The 27,221-nt window shown below is 64.3% G+C and overlaps 2 protein-coding genes across 2 annotated transcripts in view; one reads left to right on the top strand and one right to left on the bottom strand.

The window, feature by feature from the left end:
• Positions 1–17,920, top strand: part of IL16 (interleukin 16) — a 90,675-nt gene extending 72,755 nt beyond the window's left edge. Inside the window, 7 exon segments of the mRNA XM_054713273.1 lie at positions 11,377–11,722; positions 11,724–12,347; positions 14,694–14,853; positions 15,850–15,951; positions 16,958–17,222; positions 17,323–17,460; positions 17,579–17,920. Of these exon segments, the coding sequence (XP_054569248.1) occupies positions 11,377–11,722; positions 11,724–12,347; positions 14,694–14,853; positions 15,850–15,951; positions 16,958–17,222; positions 17,323–17,460; positions 17,579–17,769 (1,826 nt within the window). The 3' untranslated portion in view covers positions 17,770–17,920.
• A 363-nt stretch (positions 17,921–18,283) lies between these two features.
• STARD5 (StAR related lipid transfer domain containing 5) lies at positions 18,284–26,387 on the bottom strand. The gene is made up of 7 exons (XM_054713274.1): positions 26,232–26,387; positions 25,636–25,685; positions 24,413–24,545; positions 22,711–22,828; positions 21,564–21,657; positions 19,162–19,293; positions 18,284–18,366 (listed from the first exon to the last, which is right to left on the bottom strand). Exons 1-7 carry the CDS (start codon positions 26,328–26,330, stop codon positions 18,315–18,317), a joined length of 678 nt encoding a protein of 225 aa, XP_054569249.1. The 5' UTR covers positions 26,331–26,387; the 3' UTR covers positions 18,284–18,314.
• Positions 26,388–27,221: the final 834 nt, after the last annotated feature.

Consider the following 27,221-nt stretch of genomic DNA (forward strand, 5'->3'; position numbering starts at 1 on the left):
GGTGATCCGGGGTGTCTGTGTGGGTGATGCTGGGTGTCTGTGTGGGTGATGCTGGGTGTCTGTGTGGGTGATCCGGGGTGTCTGTGTGGGTGATGCTGGGTGTCTGTGTGGGTGATCCGGGGTGTCTGTGTGGGTGATGTTGGGGTGTCTGTGTGGGTGATGTTGGGGTGTCTGTGTGGGTGATGCTGGGGTGTCTGTGTGGGTGATGCTGGGTGTCTGTGTGGGTGATCGGGGTGTCTGTGTGGGTGATGCTGGGTGTCTGTGTGGGTGATCGGGGTGTCTGTGTGGGTGATCCGGGGTGTCTGTGTGGGTGATGCTGGGTGTCTGTGTGGGTGATCCGGGGTGTCTGTGTGGGTGATCCGGGGTGTCTGTGTGGGTGATCGGGGTGTCTGTGTGGGTGATCGGGGTGTCTGTGTGGGTGATCCGGGGTGTCTGTGTGGGTGATCCGGGGTGTCTGTGTGGGTGATGCTGGGTGTCTGTGTGGGTGATCGGGGTGTCTGTGTGGGTGATCCGGGGTGTCTGTGTGGGTGATGCTGGGTGTCTGTGTGGGTGATCCGGGGTGTCTGTGTGGGTGATCCGGGGTGTCTGTGTGGGTGATGTTGGGGTGTCTGTGTGGGTGATGCTGGGGTGTCTGTGTGGGTGATTCGGGGTGTCTGTGTGGGTGATGTTGGGGTGTCTGTGTGGGTGATCGGGGTGTCTGTGTGGGTGATGTTGGGGTGTCTGTGTGGGTGATGCTGGGTGTCTGTGTGGGTGATCGGGGTGTCTGTGTGGGTGATGCTGGGGTGTCTGTGTGGGTGATCGGGGTGTCTGTGTGGGTGATCCGGGGTGTCTGTGTGGGTGATGCGGGGTGTCTGTGTGGGTGATGCTGGGTGTCTGTGTGGGTGATGCTGGGTGTCTGTGTGGGTGATGCTGGGTGTCTGTGTGGGTGATCGGGGTGTCTGTGTGGGTGATGCTGGGGTGTCTGTGTGGGTGATGCTGGGGTGTCTGTGTGGGTGATTCGGGGTGTCTGTGTGGGTGATGTTGGGGTGTCTGTGTGGGTGATGCTGGGTGTCTGTGTGGGTGATCGGGGTGTCTGTGTGGGTGATCCGGGGTGTCTGTGTGGGTGATCGGGGTGTCTGTGTGGGTGATGCTGGGTGTCTGTGTGGGTGATCGGGGTGTCTGTGTGGGTGATCCGGCTGTCTGTGTGGGTGATGCTGGGTGTCTGTGTGGGTGATCGGGGTGTCTGTGTTGGTGATGCTGGGGTGTCTGTGTGGGTGATCCGGGGTGTCTGTGTGGGTGATGCTGGGTGTCTGTGTGGGTGATGTTGGGGTGTCTGTGTGGGTGATGCTGGGGTGTCTGTGTGGGTGATGTTGGGGTGTCTGTGTGGGTGATGCTGGGGTGTCTGTGTGGGTGATCTGGGGTGTCTGTGTGGGTGATTCGGGGTGTCTGTGTGGGTGATCGGGGTGTCTGTGTGGGTGATGTTGGGGTGTCTGTGTGGGTGATCGGGGTGTCTGTGTGGGTGATCGGGGTGTCTGTGTGGGTGATTCGGGGTGTCTGTGTGGGTGATGTTGGGGTGTCTGTGTGGGTGATGTGGGGTGTCTGTGTGGGTGATCCGGGGTGTCTGTGTGGGTGACCGGGGTGTCTGTGTGGGTGATCGGGGTGTCTGTGTGGGTGATGCTGGGTGTCTGTGTGGGTGATCGGGGTGTCTGTGTGGGTGATCCGGGGTGTCTGTGTGGGTGATCCGGGGTGTCTGTGTGGGTGATGCTGGGTGTCTGTGTGGGTGATCGGGGTGTCTGTGTGGGTGATCCGGGGTGTCTGTGTGGGTGATGTTGGGGTGTCTGTGTGGGTGATGTTGGGGTGTCTGTGTGGGTGATGCTGGGGTATCTGTGTGGGTGATTCGGGGTGTCTGTGTGGGTGATGTTGGGGTGTCTGTGTGGGTGATCGGGGTGTCTGTGTGGGTGATGTTGGGGTGTCTGTGTGGGTGATCGGGGTGTCTGTGTGGGTGATGCTGGGGTGTCTGTGTGGGTGATGCTGGGTGTCTGTGTGGGTGATCCGGGGTGTCTGTGTGGGTGATCGGGGTGTCTGTGTCGGTGATGCTGGGGTGTCTGTGTGGGTGATGTTGGGGTGTCTGTGTGGGTGATGCTGGGGTGTCTGTGTGGGTGATGTTGGGGTGTCTGTGTGGGTGATGCTGGGGTGTCTGTGTGGGTGATCTGGGGTGTCTGTGTGGGTGATCCGGGGTGTCTGTGTGGGTGATCGGGGTGTCTGTGTGGGTGATCGGGGTGTCTGTGTGGGTGATCCGGGGTGTCTGTGTGGGTGATCGGGGTGTCTGTGTGGGTGATGCTGGGTGTCTGTGTGGGTGATCGGGGTGTCTGCGGGTGATCAGGGGTGTCTGTGTGGGTGATCCGGGGTGTCTGTGTGGGTGATCGGGGTGTCTGTGTGGGTGATGCTGGGTGTCTGTGTGGGTGATCCGGGGTGTCTGTGTGGGTGATGCTGGGTGTCTGTGTGGGTGATCGGGGTGTCTGTGTGGGTGATCCGGGGTGTCTGTGTGGGTGATGCTGGGTGTCTGTGTGGGTGATGTTGGGGTGTCTGTGTGGGTGATGTTGGGGTGTCTGTGTGGGTGATGCTGGGGTGTCTGTGTGGGTGATTCGGGGTGTCTGTGTGGGTGATGCTGGGTGTCTGTGTGGGTGATGCTGGGTGTCTGTGTGGGTGATCGGGGTGTCTGTGTGGGTGATCCGGGGTGTCTGTGTGGGTGATGCTGGGTGTCTGTGTGGGTGATGTTGGGGTGTCTGTGTGGGTGATGTTGGGGTGTCTGTGTGGGTGATGCTGGGGTGTCTGTGTGGGTGATTCGGGGTGTCTGTGTGGGTGATGTTGGGGTGTCTGTGTGGGTGATCGGGGTGTCTGTGTGGGTGATGTTGGGGTGTCTGTGTGGGTGATGCTGGGTGTCTGTGTGGGTGATCCGGGGTGTCTGTGTGGGTGATTCGGGGTGTCTGTATGGGTGATTGGGGTGTCTGTGTGGGTGATCCGGGGTGTCTGTGTGGGTGATCAGGGTGTCTGTGTGGGTGATGCTGGGTGTCTGTGTGGGTGATGCTGGGTGTCTGTGTGGGTGATCGGGGTGTCTGTGTGGGTGATCCGGGGTGTCTGTGTGGGTGATGCTGGGTGTCTGTGTGGGTGATGTTGGGGTGTCTGTGTGGGTGATGCTGGGGTGTCTGTGTGGGTGATTCGGGGTGTCTGTGTGGGTGATGTTGGGGTGTCTGTGTGGGTGATTCGGGGTGTCTGTGTGGGTGATGTTGGGGTGTCTGTGTGGGTGATGCTGGGGTGTCTGTGTGGGTGATCCGGGGTGTCTGTGTGGGTGATCCGGGGTGTCTGTGTGGGTGATGTTGGGGTGTCTGTGTGGGTGATGCTGGGGTGTCTGTGTGGGTGATTCGGGGTGTCTGTGTGGGTGATGTTGGGGTGTCTGTGTGGGTGATTCGGGGTGTCTGTGTGGGTGATGTTGGGGTGTCTGTGTGGGTGATGCTGGGTGTCTGTGTGGGTGATCCGGGGTGTCTGTGTGGGTGATTCGGGGTGTCTGTGTGGGTGATCCGGGGTGTCTGTATGGGTGATTGGGGTGTCTGTGTGGGTGATCCGGGGTGTCTGTGTGGGTGATCGGGGTGTCTGTGTGGGTGATGCTGGGTGTCTGTGTGGGTGATCGGGGTGTCTGTGTGGGTGATCCGGGGTGTCTGTGTGGGTGATCGGGGTGTCTGTGTGGGTGATGCTGGGTGTCTGTGTGGGTGATCGGGGTGTCTGTGTGGGTGATCCGGGGTGTCTGTGTGGGTGATGCTGGGTGTCTGTGTGGGTGATGCTGGGTGTCTGTGTGGGTGATCCGGGGTGTCTGTGTGGGTGATGCTGGGTGTCTGTGTGGGTGATCCGGGGTGTCTGTGTGGGTGATGTTGGGGTGTCTGTGTGGGTGATGTTGGGGTGTCTGTGTGGGTGATGCTGGGGTGTCTGTGTGGGTGATGCTGGGTGTCTGTGTGGGTGATCGGGGTGTCTGTGTGGGTGATGCTGGGTGTCTGTGTGGGTGATCGGGGTGTCTGTGTGGGTGATCCGGGGTGTCTGTGTGGGTGATGCTGGGTGTCTGTGTGGGTGATCCGGGGTGTCTGTGTGGGTGATCCGGGGTGTCTGTGTGGGTGATCGGGGTGTCTGTGTGGGTGATCGGGGTGTCTGTGTGGGTGATCCGGGGTGTCTGTGTGGGTGATCCGGGGTGTCTGTGTGGGTGATGCTGGGTGTCTGTGTGGGTGATCGGGGTGTCTGTGTGGGTGATCCGGGGTGTCTGTGTGGGTGATGCTGGGTGTCTGTGTGGGTGATCCGGGGTGTCTGTGTGGGTGATCCGGGGTGTCTGTGTGGGTGATGTTGGGGTGTCTGTGTGGGTGATGCTGGGGTGTCTGTGTGGGTGATTCGGGGTGTCTGTGTGGGTGATGTTGGGGTGTCTGTGTGGGTGATCGGGGTGTCTGTGTGGGTGATGTTGGGGTGTCTGTGTGGGTGATGCTGGGTGTCTGTGTGGGTGATCGGGGTGTCTGTGTGGGTGATGCTGGGGTGTCTGTGTGGGTGATCGGGGTGTCTGTGTGGGTGATCCGGGGTGTCTGTGTGGGTGATGCGGGGTGTCTGTGTGGGTGATGCTGGGTGTCTGTGTGGGTGATGCTGGGTGCCGGTGTGGGTGATGCTGGGTGTCTGTGTGGGTGATCGGGGTGTCTGTGTGGGTGATGCTGGGGTGTCTGTGTGGGTGATGCTGGGGTGTCTGTGTGGGTGATTCGGGGTGTCTGTGTGGGTGATGTTGGGGTGTCTGTGTGGGTGATGCTGGGTGTCTGTGTGGGTGATCGGGGTGTCTGTGTGGGTGATCCGGGGTGTCTGTGTGGGTGATCGGGGTGTCTGTGTGGGTGATGCTGGGTGCCTGTGTGGGTGATCGGGGTGTCTGTGTGGGTGATCCTGGGTGTCTGTGTGGGTGATGCTGGGTGTCTGTGTGGGTGATCGGGGTGTCTGTGTGGGTGATCCGGGGAGTCTGTGTGGGTGATCGGGGTGTCTGTGTGGGTGATCGGGGTGTCTGTGTGGGTGATCCGGGGTGTCTGTGTGGGTGATCCGGGGTGTCTGTGTGGGTGATCCGGGGTGTCTGTGTGGGTGATCGGGGTGTCTGTGTGGGTGATGCTGGGTGTCTGTGTGGGTGATCGGGGTGTCTGTGTGGGTGATCCGGGTGTCTGTGTGGGTGATGCTGGGTGTCTGTGTGGGTGATCGGGGTGTCTGCGTGGGTGATCCGGGGTGTCTGTGTGGGTGATCGGGGTGTCTGTGTGGGTGATCGGGGTGTCTGTGTGGGTGATCCGGGGTGTCTGTGTGGGTGATCCGGGGTGTCTGTGTGGGTGATCCGGGGTGTCTGTGTGGGTGATGCGGGGTGTCTGTGTGGGTGATCCGGGGTGTCTGTGTGGGTGATCCGGGGTGTCTGTGTGGGTGATCGGGGTGTCTGTGTGGGTGATCCGGGGTGTCTGTGTGGGTGATGCTGGGTGTCTGTGTGGGTGATTGGGGTGTCTGTGTGGGTGATCGGGGTGTCTGTGTGGGTGATCCGGGGTGTCTGTGTGGGTGATCCGGGGTGTCTGTGTGGGTGATCCGGGGTGTCTGTGTGGGTGATGCTGGGTGTCTGTGTGGGTGATCGGGGTGTCTGTGTGGGTGATCGGGGTGTCTGTGTGGGTGATCCGGGGTGTCTGTGTGGGTGATCGGGGGTGTCTGTGTGGGTGATGTTGGGGTGTCTGTGTGGGTGATCGGGGTGTCTGTGTGGGTGATCCGGGGTGTCTGTGTGGGTGATGCTGGGTGTCTGTGTGGGTGATCGGGGTGTCTGTGTGGGTGATCGGGGTGTCTGTGTGGGTGATCCGGGGTGTCTGCGTGGGTGATCGGGGGTGTCTGTGTGGGTGATGCTGGGTGTCTGTGTGGGTGATCGGGGTGTCTGTGTGGGTGATCGGGGTGTCTGTGTGGGTGATGCTGGGTGTCTGTGTGGGTGATCCGGGGTGTCTGTGTGGGTGATCCGGGGTGTCTGTGTGGGTGATCCGGGGAGTCTGTGTGGGTGATCGGGGTGTCTGTGTGGGTGATGCTGGGTGTCTGTGTGGGTGATGCTGGGTGTCTGTGTGGGTGATCCGGGGTGTCTGTGTGGGTGATCCGGGGTGTCTGTGTGGGTGATCCGGGGTGCCTGTGTGGGTGATGCTGGGTGTCTGTGTGGGTGATGCTGGGTGTCTGTGTGGGTGATCCGGGGTGTCTGTGTGGGTGATCCGGGGTGTCTGTGTGGGTGATCCGGGGTGCCTGTGTGGGTGATCCGGGGTGTCTGTGTGGGTGATGCTGGGTGTCTGTGTGGGTGATGCTGGGTGTCTGTGTGGGTGATCCGGGGTGTCTGTGTGGGTGATCGGGGGTGTCTGTGTGGGTGATCCGGGGTGTCTGTGTGGGTGATCCGGGGTGTCTGTGTGGGTGATCCGGGGTGTCTGTGTGGGTGATGCTGGGTGTCCGTGTGGGTGATCCGGGGTGTCTGTGTGGGTGATGTTGGGGTGTCTGTGTGAGTGATGTTGGGGTGTCTGTGTGGGTGATGCTGGGGTGTCTGTGTGGGTGATTCGGGGTGTCTGTGTGGGTGATGTTGGGGTGTCTGTGTGGGTGATCCGGGGTGTCTGTGTGGGTGATGCTGGGTGTCTGTGTGGGTGATCCGGGGTGTCTGTGTGGGTGATTCGGGGTGTCCGCGTGGGTGATCCGGGGTGTCTGTGTGGGTGATGTTGGGGTGTCTGTGTGGGTGATGCTGGGTGTCTGTGTGGGTGATCCGGGGTGTCTGTGTGGGTGATCCGGGGTGTCTGTATGGGTGATCGGGATGTCTGTATGGGTGATCGGGGGTGTCTGTGTGGGTGATCGGGGTGTCTGTGTGGGTGATGCGGGGTGTCTTGTGGGTGATCGGGGTGTCTGTGTGGGTGATCCGGGGTGTCTGTGTGGGTGATCGGGGTGTCTGTGTGGGTGATCGGGGTGTCTGTGTGGGTGATGCTGGGTGTCTGTGTGGGTGATGCTGGGTGTCTGTGTGGGTGATCCGGGGTGTCTGCTGGGTGATCGGGGTGTCTGTGTGGGTGATGTGGGGTGTCTGTGTGGGTGATCCGGGGTGTCTGCTGGGTGATCGGGGTGTCTGCTGGGTGATCCGGGGTGTCTGCGTGGGTGATCTGGGGTGTCTGCGTGGGTGATGCGGGGTGTCTGTGTGGGTGATCCGGGGTGTCTGTGTGGGTGATCCGGGGTGTCTGTGTGGGTGATTCGGGGTGTCTGTGTGGGTGATGTTGGGGTGTCTGTGTGGGTGATCCGGGGTGTCTGTGTGGGTGATCCGGGGTGTCTGTGTGGGTGATGTTGGGGTGTCTGTGTGGGTGATCCGGGGTGTCTGTGTGGGTGATGCTGGGTGTCTGTGTGGGTGATCCGGGGTGTCTGTGTGGGTGATTCGGGGTGTCCGCGTGGGTGATCCGGGGTGTCTCTGTGGGTGATCCGGGGCGTCTGTGTGGGTGATCCGGGGTGTCTGTGTGGGTGATCCGGGGTGTCTGTGTGGGTGATTCGGGGTGTCCGCGTGGGTGATCCGGGGTGTCTCTGTGGGTGATCCGGGGCGTCTGTGTGGGTGATCCGGGGTGTCTCTGTGGGTGATCCGGGGCGTCTGTGTGGGTGATTCGGGGTGTCTGTGTGGGTGATGTTGGGGTGTCTGTGTGGGTGATCCGGGGTGTCTGTGTGGGTGATGCTGGGTGTCTGTGTGGGTGATCCGGGGTGTCTGTGTGGGTGATTCGGGGTGTCCGCGTGGGTGATCCGGGGTGTCTCTGTGGGTGATCCGGGGTGTCTGTGTGGGTGATCCGGGGTGTCTGTGTGGGTGATCCGGGGTGTCTGTGTGGGTGATTCGGGGTTTCCGCGTGGGTGATACGGGGTGTCTGTGTGGGTGATGTTGGGGTGTCTGTGTGGGTGATGCTGGGTGTCTGTGTGGGTGATCGGGGTGTCTGTGTGGGTGATCCGGGGTGTCCGCGTGGGTGATCCGGGGTGTCTGTGTGGGTGATGTTGGGGTGTCTGTGTGGGTGATGCTGGGTGTCTGTGTGGGTGATCGGGGTGTCTGTGTGGGTGATCCGGGGTGTCTGTGTGGGTGATCGGGGTGTCTGTGTGGGTGATGTTGGGGTGTCTGTGTGGGTGATGCTGGGTGTCTGTGTGGGTGATCCGGGGTGTCTGTGTGGGTGATCCGGGGTGTCTGTGTGGGTGATCCGGGGTGTCTGTGTGGGTGATCGGGGTGTCTGTGTGGGTGATGCTGGGTGTCTGTGTGGGTGATCGGGGTGTCTGTGTGGGTGATCCGGGGTGTCTGTGTGGGTGATGCTGGGTGTCCGCGTGGGTGATCCGGGGTGTCTGTGTGGGTGATGTTGGGGTGTCTGTGTGGGTGATGCTGGGTGTCTGTGTGGGTGATCCGGGGTGTCTGTGTGGGTGATCCGGGGTGTCTGTGTGGGTGATCGGGGTGTCTGTGTGGGTGATGTTGGGTGTCTGTGTGGGTGATCGGGGTGTCTGTGTGGGTGATCCGGGGTGTCTGTGTGGGTGATGCTGGGTGTCTGTGTGGGTGATCGGGGTGTCTGTGTGGGTGATCCGGGGTGTCTGTGTGGGTGATCCGGGGTGTCTGTGTGGGTGATGCGGGGTGTCTGTGTGGGTGATGCTGGGGTGTCTGTGTGGGTGATCCGGGGTGTCTGTGTGGGTGATGCGGGGTGTCTGTGTGGGTGATGCTGGGTGTCTGTGTGGGTGATCCGGGGTGTCTGTGTGGGTGATCCGGGGTGTCTGTGTGGGTGATGCTGGGTGTCTGTGTGGGTGATCCGGGGTGTCTGTGTGGGTGATGTTGGGGTGTCTGTGTGGGTGATGCTGGGTGTCTGTGTGGGTGATCCGGGGTGTCTGTGTGGGTGATCCGGGGTGTCTGTGTGGGTGATCGGGGGTGTCTGTGTGGGTGATGTTGGGGTGTCTGTGTGGGTGATGCTGGGTGTCTGTGTGGGTGATCGGGGTGTCTGTGTGGGTGATCCGGGGTGTCCGCGTGGGTGATCCGGGGTGTCTGTGTGGGTGATGTTGGGGTGTCTGTGTGGGTGATGCTGGGTGTCTGTGTGGGTGATCGGGGTGTCTGTGTGGGTGATCCGGGGTGTCTGTGTGGGTGATCGGGGTGTCTGTGTGGGTGATGTTGGGGTGTCTGTGTGGGTGATGCTGGGTGTCTGTGTGGGTGATCCGGGGTGTCTGTGTGGGTGATCCGGGGTGTCTGTGTGGGTGATCCGGGGTGTCTGTGTGGGTGATCGGGGTGTCTGTGTGGGTGATGCTGGGTGTCTGTGTGGGTGATCGGGGTGTCTGTGTGGGTGATCCGGGGTGTCTGTGTGGGTGATGCTGGGTGTCCGCGTGGGTGATCCGGGGTGTCTGTGTGGGTGATGTTGGGGTGTCTGTGTGGGTGATGCTGGGTGTCTGTGTGGGTGATCCGGGGTGTCTGTGTGGGTGATCCGGGGTGTCTGTGTGGGTGATCGGGGTGTCTGTGTGGGTGATGTTGGGTGTCTGTGTGGGTGATCGGGGTGTCTGTGTGGGTGATCCGGGGTGTCTGTGTGGGTGATGCTGGGTGTCTGTGTGGGTGATCGGGGTGTCTGTGTGGGTGATCCGGGGTGTCTGTGTGGGTGATCCGGGGTGTCTGTGTGGGTGATGCGGGGTGTCTGTGTGGGTGATGCTGGGGTGTCTGTGTGGGTGATCCGGGGTGTCTGTGTGGGTGATGCGGGGTGTCTGTGTGGGTGATGCTGGGTGTCTGTGTGGGTGATCCGGGGTGTCTGTGTGGGTGATCCGGGGTGTCTGTGTGGGTGATCCGGGGTGTCTGTGTGGGTGATGCGGGGTGTCTGTGTGGGTGATGCTGGGTGTCTGTGTGGGTGATCCGGGGTGTCTGTGTGGGTGATGTTGGGGTGTCTGTGTGGGTGATGCTGGGTGTCTGTGTGGGTGATCCGGGGTGTCTGTGTGGGTGATCCGGGGTGTCTGTGTGGGTGATCCGGGGTGTCTGTGTGGGTGATCCGGGGTGTCTGTGTGGGTGATCCGGGGTGTCTGTGTGGGTGATCCGGGGTGTCTGTGTGGGTGATGCGGGGTGTCTGTGTGGGTGATCCGGGGTGTCTGTGCGGGTGATCCGGGGTGTCTGTGTGGGTGATGCTGGGTGTCTGTGTGGGTGATCCGGGGTGTCTGTGTGGGTGATGCTGGGGTGTCTGTGTGGGTGATGCTGGGTGTCTGTGTGGGTGATCGGGGTGTCTGTGTGGGTGATCCGGGGTGTCTGTGTGGGTGATCGGGGTGTCTGTGTGGGTGATCGGGGTGTCTGTGTGGGTGATCGGGGTGTCTGTGTGGGTGATCCGGGGTGTCTGTGTGGGTGATCCGGGGTGTCTGTGTGGGTGATCCGGGGTGTCTGTGTGGGTGATCCGGGGTGTCTGTGTGGGTGATACGGGTGTCTGTGTGGGTGATGCTGGGGTGTCTGTGTGGGTGATGCTGGGTGTCTGTGTGGGTGATGCTGGGTGTCTGTGTGGGTGATCGGGGTGTCTGTGTGGGTGATCCGGGGTGTCTGTGTGGGTGATCCGGGGTGTCTGTGTGGGTGATCGGGGTGTCTGTGTGGGTGATCGGGGTGTCTGTGTGGGTGATCCGGGGTGTCTGTGTGGGTGATCGGGGTGTCTGTGTGGGTGATCCGGGGTGTCTGTGTGGGTGATCGGGGTGTCTGTGTGGGTGATCGGGGTGTCTGTGTGGGTGATCCGGGGTGTCTGTGTGGGTGATGCGGGGTGTCTGCGTGGGTGATCCGGGGAGTCTGTGTGGGTGATCGGGGTGTCCGTGTGGGTGATCGGGGTGTCCGTGTGGGTGATCCGGGGTGTCTGTGTGGGTGATCCGGGGTGTCTGTGTGGGTGATCCGGGGTGTCTGTGTGGGTGATCCGGGGTGTCTGTGTGGGTGATCCGGGGTGTCTGCTGGGTGATCCGGGGTGTCTCCTGGGTGATCGGGGTTGGGAGGGGAGGAAGGCCGGCGAGCACGTGGCTCACAGGCCGGAGGCCCAGGAGGAGCTGCAGACACACCCTCCCGGAGGCTGCACGTCCAGGCACAGGCCGGGCGGGGAGGTGGGACACGCGTGCAGACCTGGTGCCTCAGAGCCAGCAAGATGGAGGCGTGGCCTGGGGGTGAGGGCAGGACCGGGGGTCTCCCCCTGCCCTCTGAGCGCTGGGCCCTCCGCGGGGATGTGCCTCCTGCGCGCTGCACCCACAACCCCACCCCAGCTCCTACCCACAGGGCCCCCCTCCTCCGCAGCCCTTCACACCCCCCCGGGAACCAGGCCTCAGGGGGGCCCCTCGCAGGTGCCACGCAAACCGGCCCGTTTCTGTCCGCAGTGACCGCGCGGCCCCCCGCGCTGCAGCGGCAGGCGCGCGTGGACGGCGGCCCCGAGGGCGCGGAGGACCCGTGGGTGCGCATCTCCGGCTGCATCCGGAGCCTGTTCAGCCCCGTCATGAGCGAGAGCCACGGCCCCACCCTGCAGCCCGCCAGCCTCGCCCAGGCCGGGGCGCCGGGCCCCGCGGAGGGGGCCCCCCGGAGGCTGGACGCCGGCAACGGGGCCCCCAAAGGGCACACGCCCGCCGACGGCGGCGCCGGGAAGAAGGGGCCCCCCGTGGCCCCCAAGCCGGCCTGGTTCCGCCAGAGCCTGAAGGGGCTGCGGCCTCGCGGCCCGGACCCCCGGGGGCCCGCCCCCAGGGCCCCCCGGGCCGCCCGCCCGGGCCTCGGGCTCCCTCCGCCAGAAAATCAGCTGCTTTGAGAACTTCGGCTGCTCCCCGCTGCCCCCCAAAGCGGCCCTGAGGCCCAGCCTGCAGCCCCCCCGCTCCGGGGCCGAGGCCTCGGAGCCTCCCGGGGGGCAGGAAGGCCGGGGTCCTGGCCTCTGGGGGCGAGGGGCGCCCCCCACCGCGGAGCTGCCGCCCCCTGGTCCCCGCGCGGCCGCGGAGGCCGGCGACGGGGGCGCGCCCGGGACCCCGCCCCCGGGGCCGCCGCCCACAGAGAGCGCCCCCTCCCCGGACCCCCTGCCCAGGCTGCTGCCCGCGCCGACGGCGGGGGCCCCGGGCTCGGTGCTCAGGGCGCCCGGCCAGCGGGCCCGCAGCTTCCCGCTGACCCGCACGCGGTCCCTGGACGTGCCGCCGGCGGACGGGGCCTGCCCGCTCTACGCGCTCAGCAGCCGCGTGTCCTCGGCCGTCATGCGCTCCCTGCTGTGCCTCCCGGCCTCCGCCCCCGGCAGCCCCCGGGACCGGGTGTCCGCAGCGACCTCTCCCGGCCCGGACCCGGCCGCCAGCAGCACCGACTCGGGGTTCTCCCTCAAGTAAGCGGGCCCCCCCCCCCGCCAGCTCCCCTCAGGGCGGGCTGCCCTCCTCCTCTTGTTCGTGTGCATGGCTGTGTGTGTGCATGTATGTGTGCACATGAGTGCTTTGTGTGCACACATGGGTGTGCATGTGCATGCACACATGTGCACACATATACACGTGCATATGTGCACACGTACACACACACCTGTGTCTGGGCACACACGTACACACATACATGTGTGCCCCGATGCACGTGTATACGCGTGCATGTGTGTGCACACGTGCATGCACGTATACACGTATATGTGTGCTCACGTGCACGGTTTGCATGCATATGTGTGTGCGTGCATGTGCATGCATGCTCATGCTTGCTATATGTGTGTGCACACATGCATGTGCATGTGCGTGTGTGTGTGTGTACATGTGTGAGAGGGAGGGGCAGCTCAGCCTTCCTACCGAGGAGGCGTTGCCCGGCACTGGGCTGGGGGGGGTGGAGGCGAGCTCAGACGCCCCCCTCAGGGACACACACGTCCCTCTCCTGCCCAGGATGCCCACGCAGCGCCCCTGCACATGGGCTCCTTCCCTGGGCAGGAGGTCATGACCCCGGCCCCGCCCTCACTGGCCTCCCGCAGGTTCCTCCCGGGTCACATGAGGAAGTGGCGACACTTGCCCCAGAGCTGGGCGGCCCCAGCGGTGCCCTGGGCACCCCCATTCACTCCTCCCTCCTCAGTGGGAACTCTGCGTTCCCCAGTTTCCTTTATTCTCCCCTCCCCCCACCGCGCCCTTCAGGCCCAGCCTCTGCAGAGAGCGCTGTGTGCAGGGCCAACCCTGGGGGGACGAGGCCCGCCCCAGGCCTGGCGGGGACACCCTGCAAACCGGGGCCCGGCTCTGTGGGACGGGACGGGGCCCCCCACAGTCCTGCCAACCAGAGGGCGTGATCCCCCAGGACTAAAACCAGCTTCACGCAGAACAAAGCGAAGCTACTAAACATCGCTAGGCACCCACATGAGTCCCACAGAAAAGGTGACCCGGCTGCTGGCTCGGGGCACCCCCTGTAGCGAGTGAGCCGACCCCCGATGGCCGGCTGGGGGCACCCCTGTAGTCAGTGTGCTGACCCTGATGGCCGGCTGGGGGCACCCCTGTAGTGAGTGTGCTGACCCCGATGGCCGGCTGGGGGCACCCCTGTAGTCAGTGTGCTGACCCCCGATGGCTGGCTGGGGGCACCCCTGTAGAGAGTGTGCTGACCCCGATGGCCTGCTGGGGGCACCCCTGTAGTGAGTGTGCTGACCCCCGATGGCCGGCTGACCTTTGATGGCCTGCTGGGGGCACCCCTGTAGTGAGTGAGCTGACCCTGATGGCCGGCTGGGGGCACCCCTGTAGTGAGTGTGCTGACCCCCGATGGCCGGCTGGGGGCACCCCTGTAGTGAGTGTGCTGACCCCCGATGGCCGGCTGGGGGCACCCCTGTAGTGAGTGTGCTGACCCCTGATGGCCGGCTGGGGGCACCCCTGTAGTGAGTGTGCTGACCCCCGATGGCCGGCTGGGGGCACCCCTGTAGTGAGTGTGCTGACCTCTGATGGCCGGCTGGGGGCACCCTCTATAGTGAGTGTGCTGACCCCTGATGGCCGGCTGGGGGCACCCCTGTAGTGAGTGTGCTGACCCCTGATGGCTGGCTGGGGGCACCCCTGTAGCGAGTGTGCTGACCCCCGATGGCCGGCTGGGGGCACCCCTGTAGTGAGTGTGCTGACCTCTGATGGCCGGCTGGGGGCCCCCTGTAGAGAGTGAGCCGACCCCCGATGGCCGGCTGGGGGCACCCCTGTAGTGAGTGTGCTGACCCCTGATGGCCGGCTGGGGGCACCCCTGTAGTGAGTGTGCTGACCCCTGATGGCCGGCTGGGGGCACCCCTGTAGTGAGTGTGCTGACCCCTGATGGCCGGCTGGGGGCACCCCTGTAGTGAGTGTGCTGACCCTGATGGCCGGCTGGGGGCACCCCTGTAGTGAGTGTGCTGACCCTGATGGCCGGCTGGGGGCACCCCTGTAGTGAGTGTGCTGACCCCCGATGGCCGGCTGGGGGCACCCCTGTAGCGAGTGTGCTGACCCCCGATGGCCGGCTGGGGGCACCCCTGTAGTGAGTGTGCTGACCCTGATGGCCAGCTGGGGCGGGGCCGCGGGGGGGACCTCACCTGGCACAGCTGTGGGCCCACAAGTCGCCTGCCGTCCCTGAGCCCCCACCTCCCCACCCTGGGGGAGGTGTCTGAGGGGCCGCAGGCTTGTTGCCATGGCAACAGGATGCGCACAGGCACAGCGCTCAGCACCTGGCCTGGCCTGGGGGGCAGCCCCTGACCCCGCCGCCGCTCCCCGCGCAGCCTCTCGGAGCTGAGGGAGTACACGGAGGGCCTCGGGGAGCCCGCGGAGGCCGAGGCCTGCACCCCCGCGCCCGGCCCGTCGGTCCTGTCCCTGCTCAGCGCGGAGGAGCTGAGGAGGTTCATCGAGGAGGTGAAGGAGCTGGACGCGGCCACGCTGAAGGTGGGGTGCTCACGTCTGGGACGCAGCCTGGGGGGGGGAGGGGCAGCGCATCCCCCTCTGAGGCCCCCGGGGAGGCCGCTGAGCCCCCGTGGGGAGGGGGGACAGCGTCCCGGCCGCAGCGAGGCCTCCACGGGGGAGGGCTGGGCTTGGGGTGCAGCTTATGCAAATCTCAGTCTCCGGGTGCAGAGCCCGCTCTCGCTCGGCGGGGCCACTTCCTGTCCCAGGGCCGCCCCCCCCCCGCGCGCGTCTTGAGCTCCCACGGGGCCTCCCCTGCACCCCCAGGGGCCTCTCAGGGCCGCCAAGCCGGGCGCGCGCTTCAGCCCCGCTTCCCACGCGCTTTCTGATCACCAGTGGCCGCAGAGGCAGGCGCCGGCCCGGGTGGGAGGCCTGGGGGGACCCTCCAGCCGGGGTGAGAGCTGCATCCCAGGTCAGGAACCCGGGGGCCTCTGCACCTGGGGGACCCCTGGGAGGCTGGGGCAGGTGCTGGGACCCGGGGTGGGGGGGACGGGCAGCGAGGCCTGGGGGCTCGGAGTCAGAGGTCAGAGCCAGGGGCTGCGGGGGCCCTGCTGGCGTCCTAGCTGGGGCTCTGGGGCGCCACCTGGTGGCCCGGGACCCACGTGACCTGCAGGTGCACGGACCCGGCCCGCAGGGCGGTCTCTGCAGACATCAGCCTCCAAACGCTGTGAAGCCAGAGTGTCGCTTCTCTTTCTCGAACGGGAAGTGGGAGCTGGCCCGCGGAGTCTCCGGGTCTCCCCAGGGCCCCCCCATGCCCGTCCTATAAGTGACCCGCATGGGACCCCGGACCGGGAGCAGGGCCGGCTGGGGGGTGCCGTGTGCCTGGCCGCTCGTGGGCGTGGGCGCAGGTGCGGGGTGGGGATGCGGCTGGACCCCGCGGTGCTACTGCTGCGCCCCGCGTGGGGCAGGGGAAGGGGGAGGGGGAAGTGGGGGAGCGGCTTCCCGGAACCCCTCTGACCCAGCCCGCGCTTCTCCCCGCAGCAGCTGGAGAGCATCCACGTCACCATCCTGCACAAGGAGGAGGGCGCCGGCCTGGGCTTCAGCCTGGCGGGGGGCGCGGACCTGGAGAGCAGGGAGGTCACGGTGAGTGGGCGGGGGGCAGGGGCTGGGGACCTGGAGGGCAGGGGTCACGGTGAGTGTCAGGGGGCAGGGGGCGGGGACCTGGAGGGCAGGGGTCACGGTGAGTGGGCAGGGGGCAGGGACCTGGAGGGCAGGAGGTCACGGTGAGTGGGCAGGGGGGCGGGGACCTGGAGGGCAGGGGTCACGGTGAGGGGGCAGGGGGCCGGGGGGCGTGGACCTGGAGGGCAGGGGTCAGGTGAGTGGCAGGGGGCAGGGAGTGGGGACCTGGAGGGCAGGGGGACACGGTGAGTGGCAGGGGGGCAGGGGGCAGGGACCTGGAGGGCAGGGGTCACGGTGAGTGGCAGGGGGCGGGGGACCTGGAGGGCAGGGGTCACGGTGAGTGGCAGGGGGCAGGAGGCGGGGACCTGGAGGGCAGGGGTCACGGTGAGTGGCAGGGGGCAGGGGGCGGGGACCTGGAGGGCAGGGGTCAGGTGAGTGGCCCGCGGCCTGTGCGGGGATGGGAGGCGGGAGGCCAGGCAGCGAGGGGCTCAGGGCAGCTGCCCTTCCAGGGAGCAGTTCCCATCCCGCGTGTGACGGGTCGGCCTCAGCGGGACCCCCCCTTAACAAAGGTCTCCCCGGAGGGCCGGGGGCATTACAGCCAAGGAGACGGAGTCCCCGGCCTCCGCCTCCCTCTGGAGCCCGGGCAGGGTGACCTGTGACCTGTGACCTGGGGGCCTGGGGGCGGCCGGGCAGCCAGGACGGGGACCTGCCGTGGTGACGTGGCCCAGGCCCTGGCGGGAGGCCCGGGGAAGGCAGGTCCCGCAGCTCTGCTTCCTGGCGCGGCCTGGGCGGTGGGCGGCCCCCGAGGGCCCAGCCTGACCGAGAGCAGCTGCGATCGGAGGCCGAGACGGGCGGGGGGACGGGGCTGCTGAGTGAGGGGGATCGGGCCTGGGGCACACCCGAGCCCCCACGCTGGAGACTGGCTCCGACCTCCAGCGAGACCCTGGGGCTGACCTCCGCGGCTCCCCAGGTCCACAGGGTGTTCCCCAGCGGGCTGGCCGCCCAGGAGGGGACCATCCAGAAGGGCGACGAGGTGCTGTCCATCAACGGCAAGTCCCTCAAAGGCGCCACGCACAGCGACGCGCTGGCCATCCTGCGCCAGGCGCGGGACCCCCGGCAGGCCGTGGTGGTCACCCGGCGGCCCGCACCCACGCCGGAGGCCGCGCCCGCCCTGCGCTCCTCCCCGGAGGCTCCCGCCCCGGCCACCGCGGCCGGTGACGTCCCCGCGGACCCCGGTAAGTCCCCGGCTGGGCGCGGGGAACGGGGGGGTGCTGTGTGTCCGGGATGCAGGGGCGCGTGGCCCAGGGCGAGCGTCCCTAACAACCGTCTCCCCAGCAACGGAGGACGCGGTCGCCATGGTGACGCTGACGCTGACGCTGGAGAAGACGCCGGCGGGGCTGGGCTTCAGCCTGGAAGGCGGGCGGGGCTCGCTGCAGGGGGACAGGCCCCTCACCGTCAACCGGGTTTTCTCAGGTGCGTCTGCGACCCTGTCCCGCCGTCCCTCCGGCCGTCCCTCCGGCCGGCCAGCGGGTGGGAGGAGGTGCCTGTTCCGGCCCAACCCCTGAGTCCACGCCTCCCTCTCCCTCCCCAGGGGCGGCCTCGGGACCGGAGAGCGTGCAGCCCGGGGACGAGGTGCTGCAGCTGGCGGGCGCGGCCGCGCAGGGCCTCACGCGCTTTGAGGCCTGGAGCCTCATCAAGGCCCTGCCCGACGGGCCGGTCCCGGTCCTCGTCCGGAGGAAGAGCCCGCGGCCCCAGGGGACCCCAAGCCCTGGGGCCCCGTAGGCCGCCGCGTGGACGCCGGAGCCGCAGCACACGATTCTCAGGGTCACTCAGGGTCACTCAGGGTCGCCCAGGGCTCGGCCTCGGCCGGGGGCTCGCACCTGCAGGGACGGCCCAGCAGGAGGCGCCCGAAGGCGAGGCCGCGGCGCGCGGGGCGGTTGGCGGGTGAAACGGACGATGCACAGAGCCCCGGACACCGCGCTGGAATAAAGTGGGGTGTGTTGCACCTGAGCACAGAGCCCCCCGACACCGCGCTGGAATAAAGTGGGGTGTATTGCACCTGAGCCCAGAGCCCCGGACACCGCGCTGGAATAAAGTGGGGTGTATTGCACCTGCCGCCGAGCCGTGTCCCGCTGTGCGCACTCCGCAGGCGGCGCCGTGACGAGCCGCCCCCACGGCCACCTGCGTCGGGCGGGCTGGGGGGGGGGGGACCCCGCGGGGCAGCTCACGCCCGGGGCTGGCGGCCGGTCCTGGCGGGGCCTCTCCCCACAGGTGCGGGGGGCCCCAGGCGGGCGCCCCCCAGCGGGCCACCCGGTCCGTGCGCCTCGTCACTGGATGGGCCCCGCGGCCTCTGCGCCCTCTGCCCGCGCCGGCACCAGCCTGCGGGAGGGAAGGGGGGTGCTGGGCTGTGAGCCACTGTGAGGCACAAGCGCACCCAGGCCTGGGGTCACGGCCGCGGGGCGGGGAAGCCCGGAGGGGACGGGGCACATGGAGGCGGGGTGGGGGGGGGAGAGATGGGGTCATGCGGGGGGGGGATGAGGGGCATGTGGGGGGGATGGGAGACATGAGGAGAAGGGGTGTAGGAGGGGCACACGGGGGTGTACGGGGCATGAGGGGGGACGGGGCACGTGGGGGAGACGGGGGGGGCATGTGGGAGGGACGGGAGGCATGTGGCAGGGGACAGGGGCACACGGGGGTATGGGGGCATGCAGTGGGGGGGACAGGGTCACGTGGTGGGGGGATGGGGGACACATGGGGCATACGGGGGGGAGAGGGGCATGCAGGGGATGGATGTATGTGGGGCACGCAGGGGGTGTGAGAGGCACGCAGCAGGGGGGGATGGAGTCACATGGCGGGAGATGGGGGCACGGGGGCATGCGGGGGTACAGGGGCATGGCAGGGACATGCAGGGGGTTGCCCGGGGGTACAGGGGCATGGCAGGGACATGCAGGGGGTTGCCCGGGGGTACAGGGGCATGGCAGGGACATGCAGGGGGTGCTCGGGGGGCACACGGGGGGGCATGACAGGGACACGCAGGGGGTGTGAGAGGCAGGGGGGATGAGGTCACATGGCGGGGGGATGGGGACACGTGGGGGGCATGCGGGGGCATGGCAGGGACATGCAGGGGGTGCCTGGGGGCAGACAGAGCAGGTGGGCAGAGGGGGCGCTGCTGACCTCACCGCGCTGCGGAGGTTGGCGTAGAAGCCGGCCATGCTGCGGGGGAAGAAGCTGTCCACCACGCTCTGCGGGAGGAGCCCGCCCAGGTCCGTCTGGAAGAAGGCCACCAGCCGGGTCCTGCCGGGCTCCCTGGGGCGACAGCGCAGCTGGGTGAGGCGCCCGCCGACGGGGGGCCGCCCCGGGCCCTGGGCCTGCTGCGCGCAGGGGGCGCTGTGCTGGGGCAGGTTCCAGGGTCAGGCCAGTGGCCACAGGGAGCCGGAGGGTCCTTTGCGCACTCTCGTCTGGAGGCCTGGGGGTTCCTGACACCCTCTCAAGGGCATCTGAAGGTCAAAACCATTTTCACTCTCATTCTCCCACGCGGGTGGCGTGTGCTCAGGGCCACACGACAGGCGCAGAGGCAGACACGGGCTTCCCTTACGCCCGGCGTTCACACTGCCACCCCGTTCACTGGTTTTGGTTGTTGTTTAGAAAAATACCGTTGTTTTTCATGAAAACATTTCTTAATGTGTAATTTGTTGCTTTAACGTCTCCTAAACATTTCCCATGTTTACCTCCAAACACAGTAAATATTGGTGGTTATAATCCACATCAAGCGTGTCAAACACGCGGCCCGCCTTGTAAGTGTGTGGCCCGCCGGCCGTGCGTTTGACATGCTTGATCTACGTGGACAAAAACTCGAAGGCCCTGAAAAATATTTAAGAGTACAATGTTTTCTTTTACACACCAATAACCAACTAAGAAAACAGTCATATTTACAATGGCATCAAAAAGAATAAAGTACCTGCTAATAAACTTAACCAGAGAGGTAAAGACCTGGACTCGGGAAACTGTGAGATACTGAAGAAGATACAAATGAATGGAAGTGTATACCATGTTCATGGATGGGAAGTGTATACCATGTTCATGGATGGGAAGTGTATACCACATTCATGGATGGAAAGTGCATACCATGTTCATGGATGGGATGTGTATACCACATTCATGGATGGGAAGAATTAGCGTCATTAAAATATCCACAGGACCCAAAGCAATCCACAGATTCAACACAGTTCCAATCAAGATAACCAACGGCGTATTTCACCGAATTGGAACAAATACTACTCCAAAAATTTATAGAAGGGCCCGAAGAGCCACAGAGGTCTTGAGAAAGAAGAATAGAGCTGGAGGAGTCTCGCTGCCTGATCTCAAACACCACAAGGCCAGGGTCATCTAACAGCCTGGCCCTGGCCTAAACACAGACACGCAGACCCATGGGACAGAGCAGAGCTCCCAGAAACAAACCCACGCCTCTTAGGTCAGTTAATGTGCTACGACAAAGTGTGTGGACTGCTGAGAGAACTGCTGACTGCTCTCTGACCGCCTGTCCTCGATCAATTACAGCACGGAGCCCCACAGTGGCCTCCGCTTTGGTGCCCAAGTCCGCACATGGCCCCAGACCTTACAGTGCGGCCTCTGCTACTCAATGCCCAGACCCCCTACCTCCTCCACTCCCACTCTACCTAACACCCTCGGAGGCTCCCTGGACGCACCCCGCCCCACTCGGGGCCTCTGACCCACCCGCCGGCTGTCAGCCTGGGTGGTGCCGGGGATGGCCCAGTGACCTCAGGTTATTACCCAGAACCTCCTGGTGCAAACCGGCCACCCCCCGTGAGAGCAGGGACCGCTCCGCCAGAGTTGGGCGATGCACGATGCGTTCAGAGCCAACCTGTGGGACAGGGGTCCCCGGCTGGGAGGCGGGCCTCAGAGGACACGGAGAGGACCCCGCACACATCCCTGACCCTCCCCGGGCCTCAGCTCGCATCTGCTCCGAGGGACCAGCTGCCTGGGGGGAGGGAGGGTCCCCACTTCCACACGGAGAATAACACCCCCACAGACTCTCCCGTGCCCAGGCCTCTGCCCACATCACTGAGGGGACGGGGCGGGGCTGGGTAGCTGGGAGCAGAATCCCACTGGAGCCGCTGTCCTCTCCTGCCTGTGCCTCCTCCCCTCCTCCCTGTCCTTCCCCCTGTCCCTCCTCCCTGTCCCCTCCTCCCTGTCCCTCCTCCCTGTCCCCCCTCCCTGTCCCCCCTGCCTGTCCCTCCTCCCTGTCCCCCCTCCCTGTCCCCCCTGCCTGTCCCTCCTCCCTGTCCCTCCTGCCTGTCCCTCCTGCCTGTCCCTCCCCCTGTCCCTCCTGCCTGTCCCTCCTCCCTGTCCCTCCTCCCTGTCCCCCCTCCCTGTCCCCCCTCCCTGTCCCTCCTCCCTGTCCCTCCTCCCTGTCCCTCTCCCCTGTCCCTCCTCCCTGTCCCTCCTCCCTGTCCCTCCTCCCTGTCCCTCCCGCCTGTCCCTCCTCCCTGTCCCTCCTGCCTGTCCCTCCTCCCTGTCCCTCCTGCCTCTCCCCCCGCCCAGAAGCCCGCCCTCACCCTGGCACGGGTTCGCAGAAGCAGCCACAGGGGTGGTTCCGTCCCCTCACGTAGCCCGGCCTCGGGGGGCACAGCGGGTGCTCCAGGTTGGCGGCTGGAAGACAGGACGCAGGCTGTGAGCCGCTGTGGCAGATGGTGGGGCCCCCGGCACACCCCAGCCCCCCCCCACCCCCCCTCCCAGACCCTCAGTGCGCACCCCGACCTGGGGTCCAGGAGGCAGCCTTGGCCCGAGCTCCCACGGCCCCACCCCCTGGCCCTTCCACACAGTTTTCCCCGCCAACCCGACACGGAGAGCAAGAAAACCTGTCAGCCCCGGCCGGGTGGCTCAGTGGGTGGAGCGTCGGCCTGCGGACTGAGGGGTCCCAGGTTCCATTCCCGGTCAGGGCACATGACCCGGTTGCGGGCTCGATCCCCAGGAGGGGGCGTGCAGGAGGCAGCTGACCCATGATTCCCTCTCCCATCGATATCTCTCTGTCTCTCCCTCTCTCTCTCTCTCTCTAAAAATCAATGGAAAAATATCCTCCTCGGGGGAGGCTTAACAAAAATAATAATAAAATAAAATAATGTGCCCTTGCCGCTGACTCCATGTGGCCTACTGGGGATGTGCCCGCAACCAAGGTACACGCCATGGACTGGAATCGAACCCGGGACCCTTCAGTCCACAGGCCGATCCTCTATCCACCGAGCCAAACGGCATTGGGCTAAACAACACGGTGGTTTCAGTCAATTACAACCAGCAGCGCGAGCCACACCTGCTCCTCACTTGGTCTTGTGGTTACAGGTTCGATTCCGGTCAAGGGCACGTGCCCGGGTTGCAGGCTCGATCCCCAGTGTGGGGCGTGCAGGAGGCAGCCGGCCCATGATTCTCTCTCCTCATGGGTGTTTCTCTCTCTCTCTCCTTCTCCCTTCCTCTCTGAAATCAATTTTTTAAAAAAAGAAATATATTTTAAAAATAAAATAATGAAACGACGGCCTTGGACCATCCTGTCTCTGATGGTGGTGGCACCTGTCCCCATGGACGCGGGGAGGGCGCGGGGCCCCGGGAGCAGGGCGGCCGCCAGCCTCCTCGTGGAGCGAGTGGGGGGAGCAGGAGCAGCCCAGACCGCCCCCCGCCGAGGCCCGCAGTCCCGGCCTGCCGGTCGCTCACCGCTGGAGATGAGGGTCCCGTCCTCCTGCACCGTGGCCAGCGCCAGGTCCACAAAGTCCCTCGGGGAGATGAGCTTCATGGCGGCCGAGGGCGTGGCGGTCCTGGTCACACACAAGGTCTGCGGAGCCAACACGGTGGTTTTATTTATTTATTTAAATAAATAAATAGTTTATTGAATTTGTACAGAGAGGAAGGGAGAGGGAGAGAGAGTTAGAAACATCGATGAGAGAGAAACATCCATCAGCTGCCTCCTGAACGCCCCCTACTGGGGATTGAGCCTACAACCCGGGCACGTGCTCTGACCGGGAATCAAACCTGGGACCCTTCAGTCCGCAGGCCGGCGCTCTATCCACTGAGCCACACCGGCCAGGGCCAAACAAAATGCTGGTTTTAGTCAATTACAACCAGCAGCGCGAGCCACACCTGCTCCTCACTTGGTCTTGTGGTTACAGGGAGCAGGTGAGTTTTCAACATTTCCTTTCAGCCCTGGCTGGTGTGGCTCAGTGGATAGAGCGTCAGCCTGAGGACGGAAGGGTCCCGGGTTCGATTCCCGGTCAGAGCACGTGCCCGGGTTGTGGGCTCGATCCCCAGTAGGGGGTGTGCAGGAGGCAGCTGAATTGATGTTTCTAACTCTCTATCCCTCTCCTTCTCCCTTCCTCCCTGAGCCCACTGTGGCCACCTGTCCGTCTCCGTCATCGTCGTCCGTCTTTCTGTGTGCATCACCGGGTGGCGTTTGCCGGAGCCTAGGACCCACTAGCCCAGTGGTCGGCAAACTCATTCGTCCACAGAGCCAAATATCAACAGGACAACGATTGAAATTTCTTTGGAGAGCCACATTTTTTAAACTTCTTCTAATGCCACTTCTTCAACATAGACTCGCCCAGGCTGTGGTATTTTGTGGAAGAGCCACATTCAAGGGGCCAAAGAGCTGCATGTGGCTCGCGAGCCGCAGTTTGCCGACCACGGTGCTAGGAATCTATACTAATAAAAGGGTAATATGCTAATTAGACCAGGTCAACCGGCCAGACGTCCAACTTCCTTCCAGACAAAGCCATGGTGGTGGGGGCTGAGGCAGTTAGGGGTGATGAGGCCGGCAGGGGAGGGCAGTTGGAGGTGAGATCAGGCCGGCAGGGGAGAGCAGTTGGGGGCGATCAGACAGTCAGGCAGAGAGGTTAGGGGTGATCAGGCAGGCAGGGGGGCAAGATTGGGGTGATCAGGCCGGCAGGCGGGCAAGGTAGGGGCGATCAGGTCGGCAGGCAGAGGGGTTAGGGGAGATCAGGCAGGCAGGCAGGTGAGTGGTTAGGAACCAGTCATCCCGGATTGCGAGAGGGATGTCTGACTGCCGGTTTAGGCCCGATCCCGCCGGCAGTCAGAGATTCCCTGAGGGGTCCCAGATTGGAGAGGGTGCAGGCCGGGCTGAGGAACCACCCCCTCCATGCATGAATTTCGTGCACCGGGCCTCTAGCAGGTAAATAAACCCTGTGTGATTGCATACTAATTCCGATTTGTGTGTTCCTGTGTTCCAGTTTGGCTCAGCTGTCTAGACATTGAAGCACCAGGGGATAGGCCGTTATTGCTGACCCCGGGTCACCTGCGTTTGTCCCACTGAGTCTAGACAGATAATCAATTAATTGGGGCATAAACGGGACAGCCCCTCCAGCGGGCGGGCAGGCACTGCCGGGCGGTGTCCGGGGAGACTCACGTCGGTGATGCTCTCGATGACTTCAAAGCTGCTCACGTTCTCATCCCACGTCTCCCGCAGGCTCCCGGGGAACGGCTTCACGTAGGTCCACACGTCCCGCGGGGCCGCGTCCACCACGCCTTCCCCTCGGTACCTGCGGCACAGACAGGGGGCTGACCCGGGCGGCCCCCGTCAGCCCGTCTAGCCCGGGAGGACCCGGAGGACCGGGGCCACGTCCGTCTCCACTCCGGCCGGCCAGCCTCGCAGGGAAGCGGGCCGAGCCGCCAGCCCCGGCCCGCGGGCCTGCAGACCCTGCAGACGGGGGCCGCGCTGGGCCGCGTGTTCCCGGGGCCGCAGCTGCTGGGAATGAGTTAGCAGAACCCGGGCTTTTCTGGAGAGGTGCTGAGCCGACGGGCACCTTTTTTTTTTTTTTTGGTTTGTTTTGTTTTGTTTTAACATATTTTTATTGATTTCAGAAAGGAAGGGAGAGGGAGAGTGAGAGAGAGAGAAGCATCAATAATGAGCCCCGGCCAGTGTGGCTCAGTGGGTAGCGCATCAGCCTGTGGACCGAAGGGTCCCGGGTTCGATTCCGGTCCAGGGCACGTACCTTGGTTGCAGGCCCCTCCCCGGATCGGGCCCTGGTCGGGGCACGTGCAGGAGGCAACCCATCGATGTGTTTCTCTCACATGGATGTTTCTCTGTCTTTCCCTCTCTCCCTAAAAATCGATGGAAAAATATCCTTGGCTGAGGATTAACAAAAAAATACACAAATAGCCCAAACCGGTGTGGCTCAGTGGATAGAGGGTCGGCCTGCGGACTCAAGGGTCCCGGGTTCGATTCCGGTCAGGGGCATGTACCTTGGTTGCGGGCACATCCACAGTAGGGAGTGTGCAGGAGGCGGCTGATGGATGTTTCTTTCTCATCGATGTTTCTAACTCTCTATCTCTCTCCCTTCCTCTCTGTAAAAATAAAAAATATAAATAAATATATATATTAAAAAATATATAAATTAATTAATTTTTTCAAAAGCATCCATGATGAGAGAGAACCACGGATCGGCTGCCTCCTGCCAACGCCCCACGCTGGGGATGGAGCCCCCAACCCGGGCGTGTGCCCTTGACCGGAATCGAACGCGGGGACCCTTCGGTCCGCAGGCCGACGCTCTACCCACTGAGCCACACCGGCCGGGGCTGGCTGGCACCTGCGGGGAAGGAACCCCGGGTCCCCGGGAGGTGAGCACTTACAGGTTCCCCGGGAACTCCGTGGATGGCCGCCAGGAGACTGTCACCCCGTTCTGTCAAAAGGCAAAGAACCGCGGGGTTCAGGGCAAGGAGGGGAGCCCAGGGAAGCTGAGGCTGGGCGGACCCCGGGGAGAGAGAGAGAGAGAGAGGGTCCCAACGGGCTGACCCCCAGGAGCTCCGAGCGGCTTGAAAACCACCTTAAAAGCCGCCGTGTCGTTTCTGGGAGGCCCTGGTGTTCAGTAAACATCAGAGGTGACAGGGGAGAGGCTGCACCCAGGACGCCCTCCTGGGAGCGCAGAGGGCGGGGCTCACCCTGTGATGGACAGCTCCAGTCAGGTGACCTAGGACAAGTTCAGCCTGGAAAGGGCAGATCCCTCCTTGCAAGCACAATGACCCAGTATTTGTTTTTAGGGAGACCCCTCCCTGTCCCCGACCCGCCCCGCTACCCCCCTTACCCCCCTACCCTCCCACCCCCGTCTCCTCCATCCGGCGCCAGGGCTGGGAGCACGGGAAGCAGCAGGGAGAGGAGGAGCCGGCGGGCCGAGTGGACCCCAGCACCAGCGGGAAATCCCAGGACCCCCCCGCCCGCCCACACTCACGCCTTCCCGGCAAGTCTTCCAGCCCGACGCGTCTCGCCGGTACCGCAGCACCTTCTCCGCCACCGCCCCGCTCGTCTGCGCCGCCAGCGCGGGGTCCATCGCGCCCGGGGGCTGCGCGAGGCTCGGAGTCCAGGCTTCGGGTTGCAGCGGAGCTGGGGGGGGCGGGGGGGGGGGGGAACGCTCGGCGGAAGCCGAAACGCCCCGACCCAGGGCGGAGCGCGGAGCCACGCCCCCGCCCCGCTCCTGCCCTCGGATTGGTCCAGGCGCCCCAGGCCGGCCCCGCCCCGCGCTGAGATTGGCAGGACGGGCTCCGCAGGACACATCACCCCAGGGCGGGCCCAGCAAAGCCCGGCTCCGCCCACACGGCGCTGGGCGGGGCCCTGGGGGCAGAGATCCAGGAGCCATAAAAGCAAAAACAATGAAGCGCATCAAACATTTTTTAAAAAATCAGATCTGGGCCCTAACCGGTGTGGCTCAGTGGATAGAGCGTCGGCCTGCAGACTGAAGGTCCCGGGTTCGATTCCCGGTCAGGGCACATGCCCGGGTTGTGGGCTCGATCCCCAGTGGGGGGCGTGCAGGAGGCAGCCGATCGATGGTTCTCTCTCATCATCGATGTTTCTCTCTCTCGCTCCTTCTCCCTTCCTCTCTGAAATCAATAAAGAAATATATTTAAGCCCTGACCGGTGTGGCTCAGTAGATAGACCGTCGGCCTGCGGACTGAAGGGTCCCGGGTTCGATTCCGGTCAAGGGCATGTACCTTGGTTGCGGGCACATCCCCAGTGGGGAGTGTGCAGGAGGCAGCTGATGGATGTTTCTCTCTCATCGATGTTTCTGACTCTCCCTCTCCCTTCCTCTCTGTAAAAAATCAATAATATATATATATTTAAAATAATAATAAATAAATAAATCAGATCTGGGAGAAATACCGGAGCCTGTTTGAACTAACAGTAACTTTTTTCAGTGCACGCAGTGTGCCTACAGGTCAGGAGG

This window comes from Eptesicus fuscus, chromosome 25, assembly GCF_027574615.1.
Source record: "Eptesicus fuscus isolate TK198812 chromosome 25, DD_ASM_mEF_20220401, whole genome shotgun sequence".
Classification (NCBI taxonomy): Eukaryota; Metazoa; Chordata; class Mammalia; order Chiroptera; family Vespertilionidae; genus Eptesicus; species Eptesicus fuscus.

Bases quoted from the DNA above. Each gene is read 5' to 3' on its own strand.
- STARD5 (XM_054713274.1), bottom strand. From the start codon at position 26,330: ATGGACCCCGCGCTGGCGGCGCAGACGAGCGGGGCGGTGGCGGAGAAG. The intron at 22,829-24,412 runs GTGAGTCTCCCC...TTGGCTCCGCAG, and splicing joins TCATCGAGAGCATCACCGAC to ACCTTGTGTGTGACCAGGAC. The intron at 19,294-21,563 runs GTGAGGGCGGGC...CTGTCGCCCCAG, and splicing joins TTCTGCGAACCCGTGCCAGG to GGAGCCCGGCAGGACCCGGC.